Genomic DNA, 23,530 nt, shown 5'->3' with positions numbered 1-23,530 from the left:
TCTGGTTTTTAATCTGAATTTCAAGATCTGAATTCGAAAATTGAATCTGAGAAGTTGAATATGCTTGAATTTATAGTTTCACAGAAAATGTATGCAATATCTACCGTGCTGAATGTATAAATATTGAATTGTAATATTTCATTAAATTGTCAAACTGAATGCAATATTAATTTGATTCAGTTTCAAATGCACTACAAATTCATTCATTCATTTGTGCACTACAAATTCATAAAATATTTAATTTAAATGTAAATATCGAAATACAAATAATTTAATTCAAATAACGTTTCTTTCGGCATTGAAATTGCTCCGTACTATGATGACACACTGTGTGAGTGTGTGTTTTGTCCCCTGTCCGGCCCCTCATAGGGGATGACACACTGTGTGAGTGTGTGTTTTGTCCCCTGTCCGGCCCCTCATAGGGGATGACACACTGTGTGAGTGTGTGTTTTGTCCCCTGTCCGGCCCCTCATAGGGGATGACACACTGTGTGAGTGTGTGTTTTGTCCCCTGTCCGGCCCCTCATAGGGGATGACACACTGTGTGAGTGTGTGTTTTGTCCCCTGTCCGGCCCCTCATAGGGGATGGCACACTGTGTGAGTGTGTGTTTTGTCCCCTGTCCGGCCCCTCATAGGGGATGGCACACTGTGTGAGTGTGTGTTTTGTCCCCTGTCCGGCCCCTCATAGGGGATGACACACTGTGTGAGTGTGTGTTTTGTCCCCTGTCCGGCCCCTCATAGGGGATGACACACTGTGTGAGTGTGTGTTTTGTCCCCTGTCCGACCCCTCATAGGGGATGACACACTGTGTGAGTGTGTGCTTTGTCCCCTGTCCGGCCCCTCATAGGGGATGACACACTGTGTGAGTGTGTGCTTTGTCCCCTGTCCGGCCCCTCATAGGGGATGACACACTGTGTGAGTGTGTGTTTTGTCCCCTGTCCGGCCCCTCATAGGGGATGACACACTGTGTGAGTGTGTGTTTTGTCCCCTGTCCGGCCCCTCATAGGGGATGACACACTGTGTGAGTGTGTGCTTTGTCCCCTGTCCGGCCCCTCATAGGGGATGACACACTGTGTGAGTGTGTGCTTTGTCGCCTGTCCGGCCCCTCATAGGGGATGACACACTGTGTGAGTGTGTGCTTTGTCCCCTGTCCGGCCCCTCATAGGGGATGACACACTGTGTGAGTGTGTGCTTTGTCCCCTGTCCGGCCCCTCATAGGGGATGACACACTGTGTGAGTGTGTGTTTTGTCCCCTGTCCGGCCCCTCATAGGGGATGACACACTGTGTGAGTGTGTGTTTTGTCCCCTGTCCGGCCCCTCATAGGGGATGACACACTGTGTGAGTGTGTGCTTTGTCCCCTGTCCGGCCCCTCATAGGGGATGACACACTGTGTGAGTGTGTGCTTTGTCCCCTGTCCGGCCCCTCATAGGGGATGACACACTGTGTGAGTGTGTGTTTTGTCCCCTGTCCGGCCCCTCATAGGGGATGGCACACTGTGTGAGTGTGTGTTTTGTCCCCTGTCCGGCCCCTCATAGGGGATGACACACTGTGTGAGTGTGTGTTTTGTCCCCTGTCCGGCCCCTCATAGGGGATGACACACTGTGTGAGTGTGTGTCTTGTCCCCTGTCCAGCCCCTCATAGGGGATGACACACTGTGTGAGTGTGTGTTTTGTCCCCTGTCCAGCCCCTCATAGGGGATGACACACTGTGTGAGTGTGTGTTTTGTCCCCTGTCCAGCCCCTCATAGGGGATGACACACTTCTAACTCCTTTCCACAATGACAGTCTCCTCACAGTATGAATATTGAGAAACCTCTGTGTCCATTCAGGGTCTGCCGGGGCTGGACAAGCTGAGTCCTGCCTGTTCTGGTGCCAGTACCCCGAGAGGCATCCTGGCTACGCACAGCCCCATGAGCCCCGACAGCTTCAAAGTCATGCACAGGCACAGGTATGGTCACTCACACACACACACACACACACACTGGTACACACACGTATAACACACATACACACGCAAACACAATCTGCCAAGGTTCCTCCCGGCCTTTCTCCTCGACCCCCACTGGTAATTTGTTCTCAGTGTTCTCACGAGTTCCGACACAAACACAACATACATCATCCTTCACTGCCCTGTCACCTCTGTCTCGTTCTATTCTCTGTCTCTCTCTCTCTGTGTCTCTCTCTCTCTGTCTCTCTCTCTCTCTCTCTCTCTCTCTCTCTCTCTCTCTCTCTCTGTGTCTCTCTCTCTCTCTCTCTGTGTCTCTCTCTGTGTCTCTCTCTCTCTCTCTCTCTCTCTCTCTCTCTCTCTGTCTCTCTCTCTCTCTCTCTCTCTCTCTCTCTCTCTCTCTCTGTGTCTCTGTCCCTCTCTCTCTCTTTGACACTCTCTGTGTCTCTCTCTCTGTCTCTCTGACTCTCTCTCTCTTTATCTCTCTCTCTTTCTCTTTGTTTCTCTGCCTGACTGTCTCACTATAGCAGTATCACTACCACAATTTCTTTCATTCATTCACACTTTATCCCTCTCTTTCCTCATACCCCTCCCTCTCCCCCACCCCACCCATTCTCACCCTCTTCTCCCTCTCCCCTGTCATCATTCTCCCTTTCTCCTCTACCCAAACTTCCCCCTCTCCCCCACTCCAACCTCCCTTCCTCCTCTCCCTTTTCCCTCCCTCCTCTCCCCCACTCCACCCTCCCTCCCCAACCCTCCCTCTCTCTCTCCCCCCCAGTCCACTGAATCTGCTGGGGTCTATCCGCCACTCGTCCTCCTCACTGTCCTCTCACACCTCCAGTGAGACGGGTAATCTGGTGATCCTGACGGACGGCATGGTGGTGGAACACCCCGAGGACGTCTACCGTATGCAGGTCTGTCTCCACGCGAGGGTAGTGCCTGCTGTACCCACAGACAGGACTCTCAGCCATGTGAGCCCCCCCCCAAAAAAATACAAAATCCTAACTTGAGATATGGAAAGTGCACTTTTCTTTTGCACAAATGTCTCATTGCCAATTCATGATTGACACCAGAGTTGTTAAGAAGAAGTTATGGGTGGGCATGTATGTCAAATTAGGATTCTGCCAAACTAAAGTGTTGACTGGTTAACTCGACAACAATTCTGCATCTGCTGCTTTGCTCTGTTACTCGACCTTCCAGAGATTTAGGTATTAAATGAGAAATACGAGGTCATTTCCTGTATCTCAGGGAATTTATTTTTCGGGAGGTATAACACGAGGAATACGAGGTCATTTCCTGTATCTTTTCTCTTCTCTCAGCCAAGTCCTTCCTCCTCCAGCCTGAGCTCCACCCACTCAGCACCCTCCCAGATGGTCAACTCCTCCAACAGCATCAGAGGTAGGTTATTTATTCACACTGGAGGCTAGCCTACTAAATAGTTCATTGACTCGTTTAGTTTTTTGCTGGTCAGGGAAAGCTTCCTGGCGCTATGGATGACGATGGCACGATGTTTATCATTGAATCCACTGAAGGAGTTGCTCTCCAAACCAACTAGCAGTTTCACTCTTGAGTTGACCTCACAAAGTGACCTGGCCATGAGCAAATTAAGAAAAACTCTGGGCCCTAGCAATGAGCAGCGAAACTGAGACATTGCTGTCAATGTTAGTGTTCATGTCTAGTCTTGATGCTCTGTTCTCCTCTGTGTCCCCTCCCCCTGCGGTAGGCTCCCCGTCGCTGCCGGAGAAATACCGGAACAACCGTGAGATGTTGATGCTGCTGCCTCCTCACCGGGAGAGACCCAGCTCCGCCATGTACCCCAACATCACTGAGAACGGACAGGTACAGGTACCGTAGACCCACCATTCCTATCGTCTTCTATCACAATCCCGTCTCACAGTAGGAGTGCTGATCTCGGATGAGTTTAACCTTTTAGATCATAATGAATAAGATTCGATGGACAGAGGGACCTGATCCTAGATCAGCACTTTGAGATGCTTTGTTGATACGGGCTCTGATCTTCTTATTGGAATGCTATGATATACTGCCTGGTGCAGCTAGAGGAGGAAGGGCCTCCTCTCTGAGCCTGGTTCCTCTCTAGGTCTCTTCCTTCTAGGTAGTATTACCTCCTATCTGAGCCTGGTTCCTCTTTAGGTCTCTTCCTTCTAGGTATTATTACCTCCTGTCTGAGCCTGGTTCCTCTTTAGGTCTCTTCCTTCTAGGTATTATTACCTCCTGTCTGAGCCTGGCTCCTCTCTAGGTCTCTTCCTTCTAGGTAGTATTGCCTGGCCTCTGTGCTTTTGCTTTAGGCCATGTTACTGTACAAGCACTTTGTGACTGCTGATGTAAAAGTCTTTATCAATACATTTGATTGATATATTTATTGGTTGACTGATATGTCTTTTCTGTTTCTCCAGCCAACCAACTTCCAGCGAGCGTTGTTCCACCAGGTGATTGGTCCATGCAAGCCCTGCAGCGACCCTAACCTGTCTGTGGCAGAGAAAGGTACTGTAGACCTAGCTATCATCTCAGTATGTTGCCTTTCAGTCTGTTGTAGTGTGTTTCAGTCTCCTATAGTCTGTTGTAGTGTGTTTCAGTCATGCCCAAACTATACTGTTCTCCATACCCAAACTATACTGTTCTCCATACCCAAACTATACTGTTCTCTATGCCCAAACTATACTGTTCTCCATGCCCAAACTATACTGTTCTCCATGCCCAAACTATACTGTTCTCTATGCCCAAACTATACTGTTCTCTATGCCCAAACTATACTGTTCTCTATGCCCAAACTATACTGTTCTCTATGCCCAAACTATACTGTTCTCCATGCCCAAACTATACTGTTCTCCATGCCCAAACTATACTGTTCTCCATGCCCAAACTATACTGTACTCCATGCCCAAACTATACTGTTCTTTATGCCCAAACTATACTGTTCTCGCAGAACCAAACTATACTGTTCTCCATGCCCAAACTATACTGTTCTCCATGCCCAAACTATACTGTTCTCCATGCCCAAACTATACTGTTCTTTATGCCCAAACTATACTGTTCTCTATGCCCAAAATATACTGTTCTCCATGCCCAAACTATACTGTTCTCCATGCCCAAACTATACTGTTCTCCATGCCCAAACTATACTGTTCTCGCAGAGCCAAACTATACTGTTCTCCATGCCCAAACTATACTGTTCTCCATGCCCAAACTATACTGTTCTCGCAGAACCAAACTATACTGTTCTCCATGCCCAAACTATACTGTTCTCCATGCCCAAACTATACTGTTCTCCATGCCCAAACTATACTGTTCTCTGTGCCCAAACTATACTGTTCTCCATGCCCAAACTATACTGTTCTCCATGCCCAAACTATACTGTTCTCCATGCCCAAACTATACTGTTCTCGCAGAACCAAACTATACTGTTCTCCATGCCCAAACTATACTGTTCTCCATGCCCAAACTATAATGTTCTCTATGCCCAAACTATACTGTTCTCCATGCCCAAACTATACTGTTCTCTATGCCCAAACTATACTGTTCTCTATGCCCAAACTATACTGTTCTCTATGCCCAAACTATACTGTTCTCTATGCCCAAACTATACTGTTCTCTATGCCCAAACTATACTGTTCTCCATGCCCAAACTATACTGTTCTCTATGCCCAAACTATACTGTTCTCTATGCCCAAACTATACTGTTCTCCATGCCCAAACTATACTGTTCTCTATGCCCAAACTATACTGTTCTCTATGCCCAAACTATACTGTTCTCGCAGAATCAAACTATACTGTTCTCTATGCCCAAACTATACTGTTCTCCATGCCCAAACTATACTGTTCTCCATGCCCAAACTATACTGTTCTCCATGCCCAAACTATACTGTTCTCGCAGAACCAAACTATACTGTTCTCCATGCCCAAACTATACTGTACTGGCTCAGATATTTTATTTTCACATGGTCCTTTCCAGCAACTATGGTGGATACCTAACCACATTCTCCCACGTTGTAATCTTCGACCACAAATTTGGTTTGGCTGGACTCAGTAGTGGATATGTAACCAGGTCAGTACAGCTTGGTATGACTGGACTCAGTAGTGGATATGTAACCAGGCCAGGTCAGTACAGCTTGGTATGGCTGGACTATGTAGTGGATATGTAACCAGGTCAGGTCAGTACAGCTTGGTATGACTGGACTCAGTAGTGGATATGTAACCAGGTCAGTACAGCTTGGTATGACTGGACTCAGTAGTGGATATGTAACCAGGTCAGTACAGCTTGGTATGACTGGACTCAGTAGTGGATATGTAACCAGGTCAGTACAGCTTGGTATGGCTGGACTCAGTAGTGGATATGTAACCAGGTCAGTACAGCTTGGTATGGCTGGACTCAGTAGTGGATATGTAACCAGACCAGGTCAGTACAGATTGGTATGACTGGACTCAGTAGTGGATATGTAACCAGGTCAGGTCAGTACAGCTTGGTATGACTGGACTCAGTAGTGGATATGTAACCAGGTCAGTACAGCTTGGTATGGCTGGACTCAGTAGTGGATATGTAACCAGGTCAGGTCAGTACAGCTTGGTATGGCTGGACTCATTTACATTACATTTAAGTCATTTAGCAGACGCTCTTATCCAGAGCGACTTACAAATTGGTGCATTCACCTTAAGATATCCAGTGGAACAGCCACTTTACAATAGTGCATCTAAATCTTTTAAGGGGGGGGGGGTCAGAAGGATTACTTTATCCTATCCTAGGTATTCCTTAAAGAGGTGGGGTTTCAGGTGTCTCCGGAAGGTGGTGATTGACTCCGCTGTCCTGGCGTCGTGAGGGAGTTTGTTCCACCATTGGGGTGCCAGAGCAGCGAACAGTTTTGACTGGGCTGAGCGGGAACTGTACTTCCTCAGAGGTAGGGAGGCGAGCAGGCCAGAGGTGGATGAACGCAGTGCCTTTGTTTGGGTGTAGGGCCTGATCAGAGCCTGAAGGTACGGAGGTGCCGTTCCCCTCACAGCTCCGTAGGCAAGCACCATGGTCTTGTAGCGGATGCGAGCTTCAACTGGAAGCCAGTGGAGAGAGCGGAGGAGCGGGGTGACGTGAGAGAACTTGGGAAGGTTGAACACCAGACGGGCTGCGGCGTTCTGGATGAGTTGTAGGGGTTTAATGGCACAGGCAGGGAGCCCAGCCAACAGCGAGTTGCAGTAATCCAGACGGGAGATGACAAGTGCCTGGATTAGGACCTGCGCCGCTTCCTGTGTGAGGCAGGGTCGTACTCTGCGGATGTTGTAGAGCATGAACCTACAGGAACGGGCCACCGCCTTGATGTTAGTTGAGAACGACAGGGTGTTGTCCAGGATCACGCCAAGGTTCTTAGCGCTCTGGGAGGAGGACACAATGGAGTTGTCAACCGTGATGGCGAGATCATGGAACGGGCAGTCCTTCCCCGGGAGGAAGAGCAGCTCCGTCTTGCCGAGGTTCAGCTTGAGGTGGTGATCCGTCATCCACACTGATATGTCTGCCAGACATGCAGAGATGCGATTCGCCACCTGGTTATCAGAAGGGGGAAAGGAGAAGATGAATTGTGTGTCGTCTGCATAGCAATGATAGGAGAGACCATGTGAGGTTATGACAGAGCCAAGCGACTTGGTGTATAGCGAGAATAGGAGAGGGCCTAGAACGGAGCCCTGGGGGACACCAGTGGTGAGAGCACGTGGTGAGGAGACAGATTCTCGCCACGCCACCTGGTAGGAGCGACCTGTCAGGTAGGACGCAATCCAAGCGTGGGCCGCGCCGGAGATGCCCAACTCGGAGAGGGTGGAGAGGAGGATCTGATGGTTCACAGTATCAAAGGCAGCCGATAGGTCTAGAAGGATGAGAGCAGAGGAGAGAGAGTTAGCTTTAGCAGTGCGGAGCGCCTCCGTGACACAGAGAAGAGCAGTCTCAGTTGAATGACTAGTCTTGAAACCTGACTGATTTGGATCAAGAAGGTCATTCTGAGAGAGATAGCAGGAAAGCTGGCCAAGGACGGCACGTTCAAGAGTTTTGGATAGAAAAGAAAGAAGGGATACTGGTCTGTAGTTGTTGACATCGGAGGGATCGAGTGTAGGTTTTTTCAGAAGGGGTGCAACTCTCGCTCTCTTGAAGACGGAAGGGACGTAGCCAGCGGTCAAGGATGAGTTGATGAGCGAGGTGAGGTAAGGGAGAAGGTCTCCGGAAATGGTCTGGAGAAGAGAGGAGGGGATAGGGTCAAGCGGGCAGGTTGTTGGGCGGCCGGCCGTCACAAGACGCGAGATTTCATCTGGAGAGAGAGGGGAGAAAGAGGTCAGAGCACAGGGTAGGGCAGTGTGAGGAGAACCAGCGGTGTCGTTTGACTTAGCAAACGAGGATCGGATGTCGTCGACCTTCTTTTCAAAATGGTTGACGAAGTCATCTGCAGAGAGGGAGGAGGGGGGGGGGGAGGGGGAGGAGGATTCAGGAGGGAGGAGAAGGTGGCAAAGAGCTTCCTAGGGTTAGAGGCAGATGCTTGGAATTTAGAGTGGTAGAAAGTGGCTTTAGCAGCAGAGACAGAAGAGGAAAATGTAGAGAGGAGGGAGTGAAAGGATGCCAGGTCCGCAGGGAGGCGAGTTTTCCTCCATTTCCGCTCGGCTGCCCGGAGCCCTGTTCTGTGAGCTCGCAATGAGTCGTCGAGCCACGGCGCAGGAGGGGAGGACCGAGCCGGCCTGGAGGATAGGGGACATAGAGAGTCAAAGGATGCAGAAAGGGAGGAGAGGAGGGTTGAGGAGGCAGAATCAGGAGATAGGTTGGAGAAGGTTTGAGCAGAGGGAAGAGATGATAGGATGGAAGAGGAGAGAGTAGCGGGGGAGAGAGAGCGAAGGTTGGGACGGCGCGATACCATCCGAGTAGGGGCAGTGTGGGAAGTGTTGGATGAGAGCGAGAGGGAAAAGGATACAAGGTAGTGGTCGGAGACTAGGAGGGGAGTTGCAATGAGGTTAGTGGAAGAACAGCATCTAGTAAAGATGAGGTCAAGCGTATTGCCTGCCTTGTGAGTAGGGGGGGAAGGTGAGAGGGTGAGGTCAAAAGAGGAGAGGAGTGGAAAGAAGGAGGCAGAGAGGAATGAGTCAAAGGTAGACGTGGGGAGGTTGAAGTCACCCAGAACTGTGAGAGGTGAGCCGTCCTCAGGAAAGGAGCTTATCAAGGCATCAAGCTCATTGATGAACTCTCCAAGGGAACCTGGAGGGCGATAAATGATAAGGATGTTAAGCTTGAAAGGGCTGGTAACTGTGACAGCATGGAATTCAAAGGAGGCGATAGACAGATGGGTAAGGGGAGAAAGAGAGAATGACCACTTGGGAGAGATGAGGATCCCGGTGCCACCACCCCGCTGACCAGAAGCTCTCGGGGTGTGCGAGAACACGTGGGCAGACGAGGAGAGAGCAGTAGGAGTAGCAGTGTTATCTGTGGTGATCCATGTTTCCGTCAGTGCCAAGAAGTCGAGGGACTGGAGGGAAGCATAGGCTGAGATGAACTCTGCCTTGTTGGCCGCAGATCGGCAGTTCCAGAGGCTGCCGGAGACCTGGAACTCCACGTGGGTCGTGCGCGCTGGGACCACCAGGTTAGGGTGGCCGTGGCCACGCGGTGTGAAGCGTTTGTATGGTCTGTGCAGAGAAGAGAGAACAGGGATAGACAGACACATAGTTGACAGGCTACAGAAGAGGCTACGCTAATGCAAAGGAGATTGGAATGACAAGTGGACTACACGTCTCGAATGTTCAGAAATGTTCAGAAATGTTCAGAAATGTTCAGAAAGACTCAGTAGTGGATATGTAACCAGGTCAGTACAGCTTGGTATGACTGGACTCAGTAGTGGATATGTAACCAGGCCAGGTCAGTACAGCTTGGTATGGCTGGACTATGTAGTGGATATGTAACCAGGCCAGGTCAGTACAGCTTGGTATGGCTGGACTATGTAGTGGATATGTAACCAGGTCAGGTCAGTACAGCTTGGTATGACTGGACTCAGTAGTGGATATGTAACCAGGTCAGTACAGCTTGGTATGACTGGACTCAGTAGTGGATATGTAACCAGGTCAGTACAGCTTGGTATGGCTGGACTCAGTAGTGGATATGTAACCAGGTCAGTACAGCTTGGTATGACTGGACTCAGTAGTGGATATGTAACCAGGTCAGGTCAGTACAGCTTGGTATGACTGGACTCAGTAGTGGATATGTAACCAGGTCAGTACAGCTTGGTATGACTGGACTCAGTAGTGGATATGTAACCAGGTCAGTACAGCTTGGTATGACTGGACTCAGTAGTGGATATGTAACCAGGTCAGTACAGCTTGGTATGACTGGACTCAGTAGTGGATATGTAACCAGGTCAGTACAGCTTGGTATGACTGGACTCAGTAGTGGATATGTAACCAGGTCAGGTCAGTACAGCTTGGTATGGCTGGACTCAGTAGTGGATATGTAACCAGGCCAGTACAGCTTGGTATGGCTGGACTCAGTAGTGGATATGTAACCAGGTCAGTACAGCTTGGTATGACTGGACTCAGTAGTGGATATGTAACCAGGTCAGTACAGCTTGGTATGACTGGACTCAGTAGTGGATATGTAACCAGGCCAGGTCAGTACAGCTTGGTATGGCTGGACTATGTAGTGGATATGTAACCAGGTCAGTACAGCTTGGTATGACTGGACTCAGTAGTGGATATGTAACCAGACCAGGTCAGTACAGCTTGGTATGACTGGACTCAGTAGTGGATATGTAACCAGCTCAGGTCAGTACAGCTTGGTATGGCTGGACTCAGTAGTGGATATGTAACCAGGTCAGTACAGCTTGGTATGACTGGACTCAGTAGTGGATATGTAACCAGGTCAGTACAGCTTGGTATGGCTGGACTCAGTAGTGGATATGTAACCAGGTCAGGTCAGTACAGCTTGGTATGGCTGGACTCAGTAGTGGATATGTAACCAGGTCAGTACAGCTTGGTATGACTGGACTCAGTAGTGGATATGTAACCAGGCCAGGTCAGTACAGCTTGGTATGGCTGGACTCAGTAGTGGATATGTAACCAGGTCAGTACAGCTTGGTATGACTGGACTCAGTAGTGGATATGTAACCAGGTCAGTACAGCTTGGTATGACTGGACTCAGTAGTGGATATGTAACCAGGTCAGTACAGCTTGGTATGACTGGACTCAGTAGTGGATATGTAACCAGGTCAGGTCAGTACAGCTTGGTATGGCTGGACTCAGTAGTGGATATGTAACCAGGTCAGTACAGCTTGGTATGACTGGACTCAGTAGTGGATATGTAACCAGGCCAGGTCAGTACAGCTTGGTATGACTGGACTCAGTAGTGGATATGTAACCAGACCAGGTCAGTACAGCTTGGTATGACTGGACTCAGTAGTGGATATGTAACCAGACCAGGTCAGTACAGCTTGGTATGACTGGACTCAGTAGTGGATATGTAATCAGGTCAGTACAGCTTGGTATGACTGGACTCAGTAGTGGATATGTAACCAGGTCAGGTCAGTACAGCTTGGTATGACTGGACTCAGTAGTGGATATGTAACCAGGTCAGTACAGCTTGGTATGACTGGACTCAGTAGTGGATATGTAACCAGGTCAGTACAGCTTGGTATGACTGGACTCAGTATGTTAAAAGGGTGTAAGTCTGTCCTAATTTACCCCAAGTTTTTGGTCTTTTTCAATCCCGTTGAGAACATAAGCTAGTACTCTGTTTTATCTGTTCAGACAGTTAGTGGTCAGTTCACAGACCCTCCTAATACTTCAGCTAGTTTAAAATCCACTTCATCTTCTGTCTGTAGATGTCCCACTGTTGATCATTAGTAGAGGACTGCTCTATCAGTCAACACCAGCCTGTTGCTATGACTAAAGCCCTTTTCTTTATTGAAAGTAGTAAGTGTACATTTTTCCCTTACGGTGTGGTATACTGATGTGTAATTGGTCGTTCTCCCTTACGGTGTGGTATACTGATGTGTAATTGGTCGTTCTCCCTTACGGTGTGGTATACTGATGTGTAATTGGTCGTTCTCCCTTACGGTGTGGTATACTGATGTGTAATTGGTCGTTCTCCCTTACGGTGTGGTATACTGATGTGTAATTGGTCGTTCTCCCTTACGGTGTGGTATACTGATGTGTAATTGGTCGTTCTCCCTTACGGTGTGGTATACTGATGTGTAATTGGTCGTTCTACCTTACGGTGTGGTATACTGATGTGTAATTGGTTGTTCTCCTTTACGGTGTGGTATGGTGATGTGTAATTGGTCGTTCTACCTTACGGTGTGGTATACTGATGTGTAATTGGTTGTTCTCCTTTACGGTGTGGTATACTGATGTGTAATTGGTCGTTCTCCCTTACGGTGTGGTATACTGATGTGTAATTGGTCGTTCTCCCTTACGGTGTGGTATACTGATGTGTAATTGGTTGTTCTACCTTACGGTGTGGTATACTGATGTGTAATTGGTCGTTCTACCTTACGGTGTGGTATACTGATGTGTAATTGGTCGTTCTACCTTACGGTGTGGTATACTGATGTGTAATTGGTCGTTCTACCTTACGGTGTGGTATACTGATGTGTAATTGGTCGTTCTACCTTACGGTGTGGTATACTGATGTGTAATTGGTTGTTCTCCTTTACGGTGTGGTATGGTGATGTGTAATTGGTCGTTCTCCCTTACGGAGTGGTTCACTGATGTGTAATTGGTCGTTCTCCTTTACGGTGTGGTACACTGATGTGTAATTGGTTGTTCCTGTAAGTCAACATAAACCATTTGAACGATACATATGAACCCCCCCCCCCCCAAATACAGTACATTGACCACACTAATATAAATAACATTGCTTTCTTAAATCACGCAAAAATCAAAACAGTAATGATGATGAAGTTGATTATATTGATGATGATGATGATGATAATCTTCATGATGATGACTCTGCCAATACCGCCCACGTTGCCAATGAATTAAACATAAAACACCTTATGAATCAGAAAGCCAAATATTTACATTACCTCTCTCCCCTCCAGTCCTGACCACCCCCAGCAGCTTAATGTTAGTGTGAACAGTAGAGGGTCGTATTTACATTACCTCTCTCCCCTCCAGTCCTGACCACCCCCAGCAGCTTAATGTTAGTGTGAACAGTAGAGGGTCGTATTTACATGACCTCTCTCCCCTCCAGTCCTGACCACCCCCAGCAGCTTAATGTTAGTGTGAACAGTAGAGGGTCGTATTTACATGACCTCTCTCCCCTCCAGTCCTGACCACCCCCAGCAGCTTAATGTTAGTGTGAACAGTAGAGGGTCGTATTTACATTACCTCTCTCCCCTCCAGTCCTGACCACCCCCAGCAGCTTACTGTTAGTGTGAACAGTAGAGGGTCGTATTTACATTACCTCTCTCCCCTCCAGTCCTGACCACCCCCAGCAGCTTAATGTTAGTGTGAACAGTAGAGGGTCGTATTTACATGACCTCTCTCCCCTCCAGTCCTGACCACCCCCAGCAGCTTAATGTTAGTGTGAACAGTAGAGGGTCGTATTTACATTACCTCTCTCCCCTCCAGTCCTGACCACCCCCAGCAGCTTAATGTTAGTGTGAACAGTAGAGGGTCGTATTTACATTACCTCTCTCCCCTCCAGTCCTGACCACCCCCAGCAGCTTAATGTTAGTGTGAACAGTAGAGGGTCGTATTTACATGACCTCTCTCCCCTCCAGTCCTGACCACCCCCAGCAGCTTAATGTTAGTGTGAACAGTAGAGGGTCGTATTTACATGACCTCTCTCCCCTCCAGTCCTGACCACCCCCAGCAGCTGGAGTCTGGACAGTGGCACCAGAGAGGTGTTGCCGTTCCTGTCCGCCCACGTTGGGAGTGTGATGGCCCCACCTATCCCGCCCCGCAGCCTGCCCCACGGTGAGTACAATACATGTGCAACGGAGGGGTTTTTGGGTGAACCACATCCCATGGTCAGATGGTCAGATGGTCAGATGGTCAGGTGGTCAGAGGGTCAGATGGTCAGGTGGTCAGATGGTCAGGTGGTCAGATGGTCAGGTGGTCAGATGGTCAGATGGTCAGATGGTTCACCAAAAACGGATCTCTATCAGAATACAGTCGAGTGTTTTTGCGTTGTGTTGTGCCTTACGTTGGCATGCCAGACCCCCTATAGATAACAACAAACACTATGAATAAAGGACATTACACACATCACACGGCATATCTTTATTCAACACCCGTTATATAGTTACACTGAGGCAGAACACTAATGAAAGGGTTGTTGAGGTATTTGTCAATCATCACTATGTATACAAAAGTATGTGGACACCCTGTCAAATTAGTGGATTCGGCTATTTCGGCCACCACCCGTTGCTGACAGGTGTATAAAATCGAGCACACAGCCATGCAATCTCCATAGACAAACATTGGCCATAGAATGGCCAGTACTGAAGAGCTCAGTGACTTTCAACGTGGCACCGTCATAGGATGCCAGCTTTCCAACAAGTCAGTTTGTCAAATTTCTACCCTGTTAGAGCTTCTACGGTCAATTGTAAGTACTGGTTTTGTGAAGTGGAAACGACTAGGGGCAACATCAGCCGCAAAGTGGTAGGCCACACAAGCCCACAGAACGCGTAGCATGTAAAAATCGTCTTTCCTCGGTTGCAACACTCACTACCAAGTTCCAAACTGCCTCTGGAAGCAACTTCAGCACAAGAGCTGTTCGCCGGGAGCTTCATGAAATGGGTTTCCATGGCCGAGCAGCCGCACACAAGCCTAAGATCACCATGCGCAATGCCAAGACTCCGGAGCAGTGAAAACGTGTTCTCTTAAGTGAAGAATCACGCTTCACCATCTGGCAGTCCGACAGACGAATCTGGATGCTACCTGCCCCAATGCATAGTGCCAACTGTAAAGTTTGGTGGAGGAGGAATAATGATCTGGATCTGTTTTTCATGGTTCGTCTAGGCCCCCTAGTTCCAGTGAAGGGAAATCTTAATGCTACAGCATACAATGACATTCTAGGTTTCCAACTTTGTGGCAACAGTGTGGGGAAGGCCCTTTCCTGTTTCAGTATGACAATGCCCCCGTGCATAAAGCGAGGTCCATACAGAAATGGTTTGTCAAGATCGGTGTGGAAGAACTTGACCTCAACCCCATCGAACACCTTTGGGATGAATTGGAACACCGACTGCGAGCCAGACCTAATCGCCTAACATCAGTGCCCGACCTCACTAATGCTCTTGTGACTGAATAGAAGCAAGTCCCCGCGGCCATGTTCCAACATCTAGTGGAAAGCCTTCCCAGAAGAGTGGAGGCTGTTATAACAGCAATGTTCCAACATCTAGTGGAAAGCCTTCCCAGAAGAGTGGAGGCTGTTACAGCAGCAATGTTCCAACATCTAGTGGAAAGTCTTCCCAGAAGAGTGGAGGCTGTTATAGCAGCAAAGGGGGGACCAACTCTATATTAATGGCCATGATTTTGAAATGAGATGTTCGACGATCAGGTGTCCACATACTTTTGGTCATGTAGTGTATTCCCACTATTTCTTAATGTTGGGAATACGGTCCAGTGTTTTTGGGGTCAAATATTGGTTTGTGTGTAAGTGGTCATGTACTGTATGTGTGTGTATGTGATGGTAACCATAATAATCTGTTGTTAACCATGACATGACCTTTGTGATCAGCACAATGCCTCTCTGAGGTCATTAAAGATCCCGTGGCACTTATTGTAAGAGTAGGGGTGTTAACCCCAGTGTCCTGGCTAAATTCCCAATCTGTCCTTCATACCATCATGGTCACCTAATAATTCCCAGCTTCCAATTGGCTCATTCACCCTCCTCTCCCCTGTAACTATTCCCCAGGTCGTTGCTGTAAATGAGAACGTGTTCTCAGTCAACTTACCTGGTAAAATAACAGATAAATATATATTTTTTTTAAAGCACTCACAGGTGCATTTTGTTTCAATTCCACTGGAACTGTAATATCAGTGTACTTCCTGAATGTAAATGGAATTGACCCCGACCCTGGTTGGCGTCGATGGTGCAGTTTAGTGCAGTTAGTGCAGTTTGGTGCAGTTTAGTGCAGTTAGTGCAGTTTAGTGCAGTTTGGTGCAGTTTGGTGCAGTTTGGTGCAGTTTAGTGCAGTTTATTGCAGTTTAGTGCAGTTAGTGCAGTTAGTGCAGTTTAGTGCAGTTTAGTGCAGTTTAGTGCAGTTTGGTGGCATTTAAAAAAAAAAGTTTTATGGGAACATCTGATTCCAATAGATCCTCAAGGATTTATTCAACTGTACCCCTTTCCAACGTTGTTCTCAGTGTCATTGTAGCTCTCCTTTATCCCTGTATGACTGTTATAAAGAACCAGTCCTGTTTCATCCTATCCAGTAGTACAGCAAGCTTGGTAGATGCTGATGATGAGCGGCAAGTAAATTAACCAACAACGCTAATTTAGCATAATTAGTCTATTTAAACGCTATGCACATGTCCTACCTGATCCTATCCCTACCATCTACCCCCCAACCCTGATCCTACCTGATCCTATCCCTACCATCTACCCCCCAACCCTGATCCTACCTGATCCTATCCCTACCATCTACCCCCCAACCCTGATCCTATCCCCACCATCTACCTACCAACCCTGATCCTACCTGATCCTATCCCTACCATCTACCTACCAACCCTGATCCTACCTGATCCTATCCCCACCATCTACCTAACAACCCTGATCCTACCTGATCCTATCCCCACCATCTACCTACCAACCCTGATCCTACCTGATCCTATCCCTACCATCTACCTACCAACCCTGATCCTACCTGATCCTATCCCCACCATCTACCTAACAACCCTGATCCTACCTGATCCTGTCCCCACCATCTACCTACCAACCCTGATCCTATCCCCAACACCAACCCTGATCCTACCTGATCCTATCCCCACCATCTACCTACCAACCCTGATCCTACCTGATCCTGTCCCCACCATCTACCTACCAACCCTGATCCTATCCCCAACACCAACCCTGATCCTACCTGATCCTATCCCCAACACCAACCCTGATCCTCCCTGATCCTATCCCCAACACCAACCCTGATCCTCCCTGATCCTATCCCCAACACCAACCCTGATCCTCCCTGATCCTATCCCCACCATCTACCCACCAACCCTGATCCTACCTGATCCTATCCCCAACACCAACCCTGATCCTACCTGATCCTATCCCCAACACCAACCCTGATCCTACCTGATCCTGTCCCCACCACCAACCCTGATCCTCCCTGATCCTATCCCCAACACCAACCCTGATCCTACCTGATCCTGTCCCCACCATCTACCTACCAACCCTGATCGTACCTGATCCTATCCCCAACACCAACCCTGATCCTCCCTGATCCTATCCCCTCCATCTACCCACCAACCCTAATCCTACCTGATCATATCCCCACCACCAACCCACCAACCCTGATCCTATCCCCACCATCTACCCACCAACCCTAATCCTCCCTGATCCTATCCCCACCACCAACCCTGATCCTACCTGATCCTATCCCCACCATCTACCTACCAACCCTGATCCTACCTGATCCTATCCCCAACACCAACCCTGATCCTACCTGATCCTATCCCCACCACCAACCCTGATCCTACCTGATCCTATCCCCTCCATCTACCCACCAACCCTAATCCTACCTGATCCTATCCCCACCATCTACCCACCAACCCTGATCCTACCTGATCCTATCCCCACCATCTACCCACCAACCCTAATCCTACCTGATCCTATCCCCACCATCTACCCACCAACCCTGATCCTACCTGATCCTATCCCCACCACCAACCCCCTGATCCTCCCTGATCCTATCCCCAACACCAACCCTGATCCTACCTGATCCTAACCCCAACACCAACCCTGATCCTCCCTGATCCTATCCCCAACACCAACCCTGATCCTCCCTGATCCTATCCCCAACACCAACCCTGATCCTCCCTGATCCTATCCCCACCATCTACCTACCCACACTGATCCTACCTGATCCTATCCCCACCATCTACCCACCAACCCTGATCCTACCTGATCCTATCCCCACCATCTACCTACCAACCCTGATCCTCCCTGATCCTATCCCCACCATCTACCCACCAACCCTGATCCTATCCCCACCACCAACCCTGATCCTACCTGATCCTATCCCCACCACCAACCCTGATCCTACCTGATCCTATCCCCACCATCTACCCACCAACCCTGATCCTATCCCCAACACCAACCCTGATCCTACCTGATCCTATCCCCAACACCAACCCTGATCCTATCCCCACCATCTACCCACCAACCCTGATCCTATCCCCACCATCTACCCACCAACCCTGATCCTATCCCCAACACCAACCCTGATCCTACCTGATCCTATCCCCAACACCAACCCTGATCCTATCCCCACCATCTACCCACCAACCCTGATCCTATCCCCACCATCTACCCACCAACCCTGATCCTATCCCCACCATCTACCCACCAACCCTGATCCTATCCCCACCATCTACCCACCAACCCTGATCCTATCCCCACCATCTACCCACCAACCCTGATCCTATCCCCACCATCTACCCACCAACCCTGATCCTATCCCCACCATCTACCCACCAACCCTGATCCTATCCCCACCATCTACCCACCAACCCTGATCCTATCCCCACCATCTACCCACCAACCCTGATCCTACCTGATCCTATCCCCAACACCAACCCTGATCCTATCCCCACCATCTACCCACCAACCCTGATCCTATCCCCACCATCTACCCACCAACCCTGATCCTATCCCCACCATCTACCCACCAACCCTGATCATATCCCCACCATCTACCCACCAACCCTGATCCTATCCCCACCATCTACCCACCAACCCTAATCCTCCCTGATCCTATCCCCACCACCAACCCTGATCCTACCTGATCCTATCCCCACCATCTACCTACCAACCCTGATCCTACCTGATCCTATCCCCAACACCAACCCTGATCCTACCTGATCCTATCCCCAACACCAACCCTGATCCTCCCTGATCCTATCCCCACCATCTACCTACCCACACTGATCCTATCCCCTCCATCTACCCACCAACCCTGATCCTACCCCCACCATCTACCCACCAACCCTAATCCTACCTGATTCTCTCAAGGGGAATGTTCTGTAGCTTAGTCAGAGGCCTGTTTATCCTTCTCCAGATCATTATTCCCCCCCCCCCTCCTCCTCCTCCCCTCTCTGGTTTAGTTCTGTATATTTCCAACCAACCAATCCGTTGTTCTGTCCTGCTGTGTGTCTCCCTCTATAGGACACTTCTCCATGCACTTTGATGCTTTCCACCACCAGATCAGCGACCTCCCTCCAGCTCTCCCTGCGCGCTCCTCTTTACGAAAGGTACCCTCCCTGGCCTAGTGTAGCCTACCGTCCTGACCTGTTCAGTCCAGACCTGGGTTCAAGTACTATTCTTCAAATCCTTTTGAGGATTTGCTTTAGCCTGACAGAAGTTTGAGATTGTAAATGTTTTCAGTTGTGGTCTCTTACTCGTGTATTGTATATAGGTTTGTTGTTTTGTGGTTTTCATATCACACCTTTCTATTATTAGTATGTGTTTTTATCTGTATTGTTGTTTATTGTTGTTTGTCACTTGTTTTCTTTGGTGCAAATAAAGTTCAACCATTTTGTTTTAATGACTTTTGGTCTCAATCAAGCACAGATAAAGCATATGAAGTGATTTCAAATAGTATTTGAACCCAGATCTGGTCCAATTTTGTCTGGTCCAGTTTTGTCTGGCCTGGTCTGGTCCCCCCCCCTCTACTCCAGTCACCTCTCAGTCCTTCCGTATCAGTGAGTGAGCAAGGCTAAAAGAGCACTAGGCTGTAGAGTATTGTATAACTGTAGAGATGCTTGTTGCTCCGTGTGTGGTTGTGTATGTAATGTGTTGTATGTGTGACTGTGTTTTTGACACATTCGTCTTTTTATTTATTTTTATTAACCCGTTCACCATTTAGTTTACAGCTTTTCTGCTACATATACAGTAGCGGTCAAAAGTATGGACACACCTACTCATTCCAGGGTTTTTCTTAATTTATATTATTATCTACATTGTAGAATAGTAGTGAAGACATCAACACTATGAAATAACACATATGGAATCAAGTAGTAACCAAAAAAAAATCAAGAAATCAAGAAATCAAAATATATTTTAGATTCTTCAAAGTAGCCACCTTTTGCCTTGTTGACAGCTTTCCACACACTTGGCATTCTCCCACGTTGTAATCTTCGACCACTAGACGAATATTCTGCTTCTCTGCCCCGGAGCCTTTTGAAAGTGGGGTACAGGGCATGTCGTCTGTTCTATTTCATGGAGAAATTGTTCATTATTAGAGAACAGAGTGTTCTTCAGTTCCCTATCCTGTTGTAACAAGGCAATTTTCATTTTGTTGTGAGTTAGCATAGCTCCGATCGGACAGGACCTTCCCTCCGCTCTGCCACTGAAACAGTGAGCCCTTTTTGAAAATCAATTGTATCCACCTGCTCGTTCGTCATCTTGAGATTACGTTTCATGAACACCTTGACTTTTTCCTCCATTGTCTGTTTTAGTTTTCCTCCTAGTTTTTTTTTAGGGAGTCCGCGGTAGTTTTTTTTAGGGAGTCCGCGGTAGTTTTTTAGGGAGTCCGCGGTAGTTTTTTAGGGAGTCCACGGTAGTTATTTTTAGGGAGTCCACGGTAGTTTTTTAGGGAGTCCACGGTAGTTTTTTAGGGAGTCCACGGTAGTTTTTTTTAGGGAGTCCACGGTAGTTTTTTTTAGGGAGTCCACAGTAGTTATTTTTAGGGAGTCCACGGTAGTTATTTTTAGGGAGTCCACGGTAGTTATTTTTAGGGAGTCCACGGTAGTTATTTTTAGGGAGTCCACGGTAGTTTTTAATATCTTGTTTTCCACTCGTATTTTTTCCAGCATTTTATTACTGTAATCCATTCCTGTTTTTAAGGCCTCAACCTCTACCTCTATAGCCCTACAATGTTAGACGGCTGCTTCCCTTCAGTTTCGCTCTCAGAGCTCGAGGAAAGGTCTTTCTCTTGTTCGCTTCGATGCATCTGACTCTTTTTCGAGCATATCAAAATATTGATCGATAAATAGTGCAAGGTTCTCAATGTTATCCAGAATGTTTGTTTTGCAGTTATCAGCTAATCCTCAATTTTATATGATTAATTCATGGGACAAGCGGTGCCTCCCACGCTGCAGCCTGCTAACGTCATCAACCACCTCCTTGACACATTGGTCTTTGAGCTGGCTTGTGTTTGCTTTATATCTGTAGTTGTTTTCATCGTGTTTTTACGCCTCACACAAATGGGCAATGCAAATCAGTATGTCTGTCATTTATCTATAAGAGTAACCCTTTTCCCAATTGTTTTCCTCCACAGTCAGCCTTGCACCCTATACCTGCCTCGCCCACCAGTCCCCAGTCCCAGTCCGGCCTGGATGGCAGTAACTCTACTCTCTCCGGTAGCGCCTCCTCCGGCGTCTCCTCCCTGAGCGAGAGCAACTTCATGGGCCAGTCATGTTCCACCGAGTCCCATGGAACAACCAGACACCCAGCAGATGCCCTGGACACTGTCGCCGTCACCCCCAGCATGGCACACGCTACCTGGGCCACGGACGGAGAGGACCTGGGCATGGACTCCCCCTCTGGTTCCTACCTGCCTGTGCGCTACAGTGTCTCTGAGTCAGAGGTCCTGGATGGCTCCAAGCCCCCTCCCTGTCGTAGCCACTCCTCTCCTGGGGTGATCACCCCACTCATCACCAATATCGTGGTTCCAATCAGCCCTGTCCTCCCAGAGGCCCATACCCTTAACATCCAGAACCTGCCCCACTACCGCCACCAGCCTCCGCCCGCCCTGCCCCCCAAGCCCTACCTGAGAGAGGGGTGTATTCCTGAGGAGGAGGGGTGTATTCCCACCAGGCCCATGCCCATGCCACGCAAGATCTCTCAGCCTCTCATCACCTCTAAGGAAGAGCAGGCCAAAGTGGCGTGGGAGCACGGCATCGCCGAAGAGTGAAGAGGAGGCCTGGGGGTGTATTCAGACAGTGATGTGAAACATTCTGAACGTTTCAGATAGAAATAGATTAGATAGAGCGGACACACATGATTTCCCCTTATTCTTTCTGACAGACAATCATATATGTTCTACATTAAATATATTTCTATCTGAACGTTCTGTAATGTTACATTCTCCTGAACTGGCACTTGGTTGGTCGAGGCATGGTTGGTCGAGGCATGCCCATTGGGACAGTGACACATTTTGTTGTTGTTTTGGCTCTGTAGTCCAACACTTTGAATTTAAAATGATACAATGACTGAGGTTAAAGTGCACTGTGATTACAGTACTCAATGTACATAGTCCCCCCATTTTAAGGGACTAAAAGTATTGGGACAAATTCACTTATATTTATTAAAGTAGTAACAAGTTAAGTATTTGGTCCCATATTCCTATCACTACATGGTTACATCAAGCTTGTGACAAATTATGTTGAATGCATTAGCTGTTTGTTTTGGTTGTGTTTCAGATTATTTTGTGCCCAATATAAATGAATGGTAAATCATGTATTGTGTTTTATTGTAAATAAGAATAGAATATGTTTCTAAACACTTCTACATTCATGTGGATTCGACCATGATTACGGATAATCCTGAATGAATCTTGAATAATAATGAGTGAGAAAGTTACAGATGCAGAAATATCACCCGCCCACCACCACCACACCTGCCTAACATCCCCTGTTATTGTAATGGTGAGAGGTTAGCATGTCTTGGGGGTATGATATAAAATGCTAACCTCCCCTGTTATTGTAATGGTGAGAGGTTAGCATGTCTTGGGGGTATGATATAAAATGCTAACCTCTCCTGTTATTGTAATGGTGAGAGGTTAGCATGTCTTTTTTGGGGGTATGGTATAAAATGCTAAACTCCCCTGTTATTGTAATGGTGAGAGGTTAGCATGTCTTGGGGGCATGATATAAAATGCTATCCTCCCCTGTTATTGTAATGGTGAGAGGTTAGCATGTCTTGGGGGTATGATATAAAATGCTATCCTCCCCTGTTATTGTAATGGTGAGAGGTTAGCATGTCTTGGGGGTATGATATAAAATGCTAACCTCCCCTGTTATTGTAATGGTGAGAGGTTAGCATGTCTTTCTTGGGAGTATGATATTTGTAACTTTCTCACTCATCATTATTCATTCATGGCGGAGCACAATTGGCCCAGCATCGTCCTAGTTGGGGGGGGCTTGGCCGGGGAAATAGTCAATAATTAATTATTTTGTCATAGTTAAGAACAAATTGTCATCCAATAGGCTTTGATTAAATTTCCAATATCCCCGCCCACGTGGAAATTCTGTAAGAGTTCTATGAAGGCCAATTAGATGTAATACTTGTTTTACTTTTGATGCCAGCAAAATAAGAATGTGTTCTTAACTGATTTGCCTAATTAAATAAAGGTTAAATAAAAAATAAAATTCATGATTAATTCAGGACTGTCCATAATCATGG

The 23,530-nt window shown here is 47.9% G+C and overlaps 1 protein-coding gene across 1 annotated transcript in view; it reads left to right on the top strand.

Annotated features, from left to right (window-relative positions):
• LOC120064879 (dedicator of cytokinesis protein 3-like) overlaps positions 1–22,040 on the top strand; it is a 112,055-nt gene extending 90,015 nt beyond the window's left edge. The window contains 8 exon segments of the mRNA XM_039015471.1: positions 1,796–1,947; positions 2,723–2,850; positions 3,193–3,342; positions 3,668–3,783; positions 4,359–4,446; positions 19,292–19,377; positions 21,405–21,543; positions 21,580–22,040. Of these exon segments, the coding sequence (XP_038871399.1) occupies positions 1,796–1,947; positions 2,723–2,850; positions 3,193–3,342; positions 3,668–3,783; positions 4,359–4,446; positions 19,292–19,377; positions 21,405–21,543; positions 21,580–22,040 (1,320 nt within the window).
• Positions 22,041–23,530: the final 1,490 nt, after the last annotated feature.

Source organism: Salvelinus namaycush, chromosome 20, assembly GCF_016432855.1.
Source record: "Salvelinus namaycush isolate Seneca chromosome 20, SaNama_1.0, whole genome shotgun sequence".
Classification (NCBI taxonomy): domain Eukaryota; kingdom Metazoa; phylum Chordata; class Actinopteri; order Salmoniformes; family Salmonidae; genus Salvelinus; species Salvelinus namaycush.
This window is presented reverse-complemented; position numbering and strand designations above follow the sequence as displayed.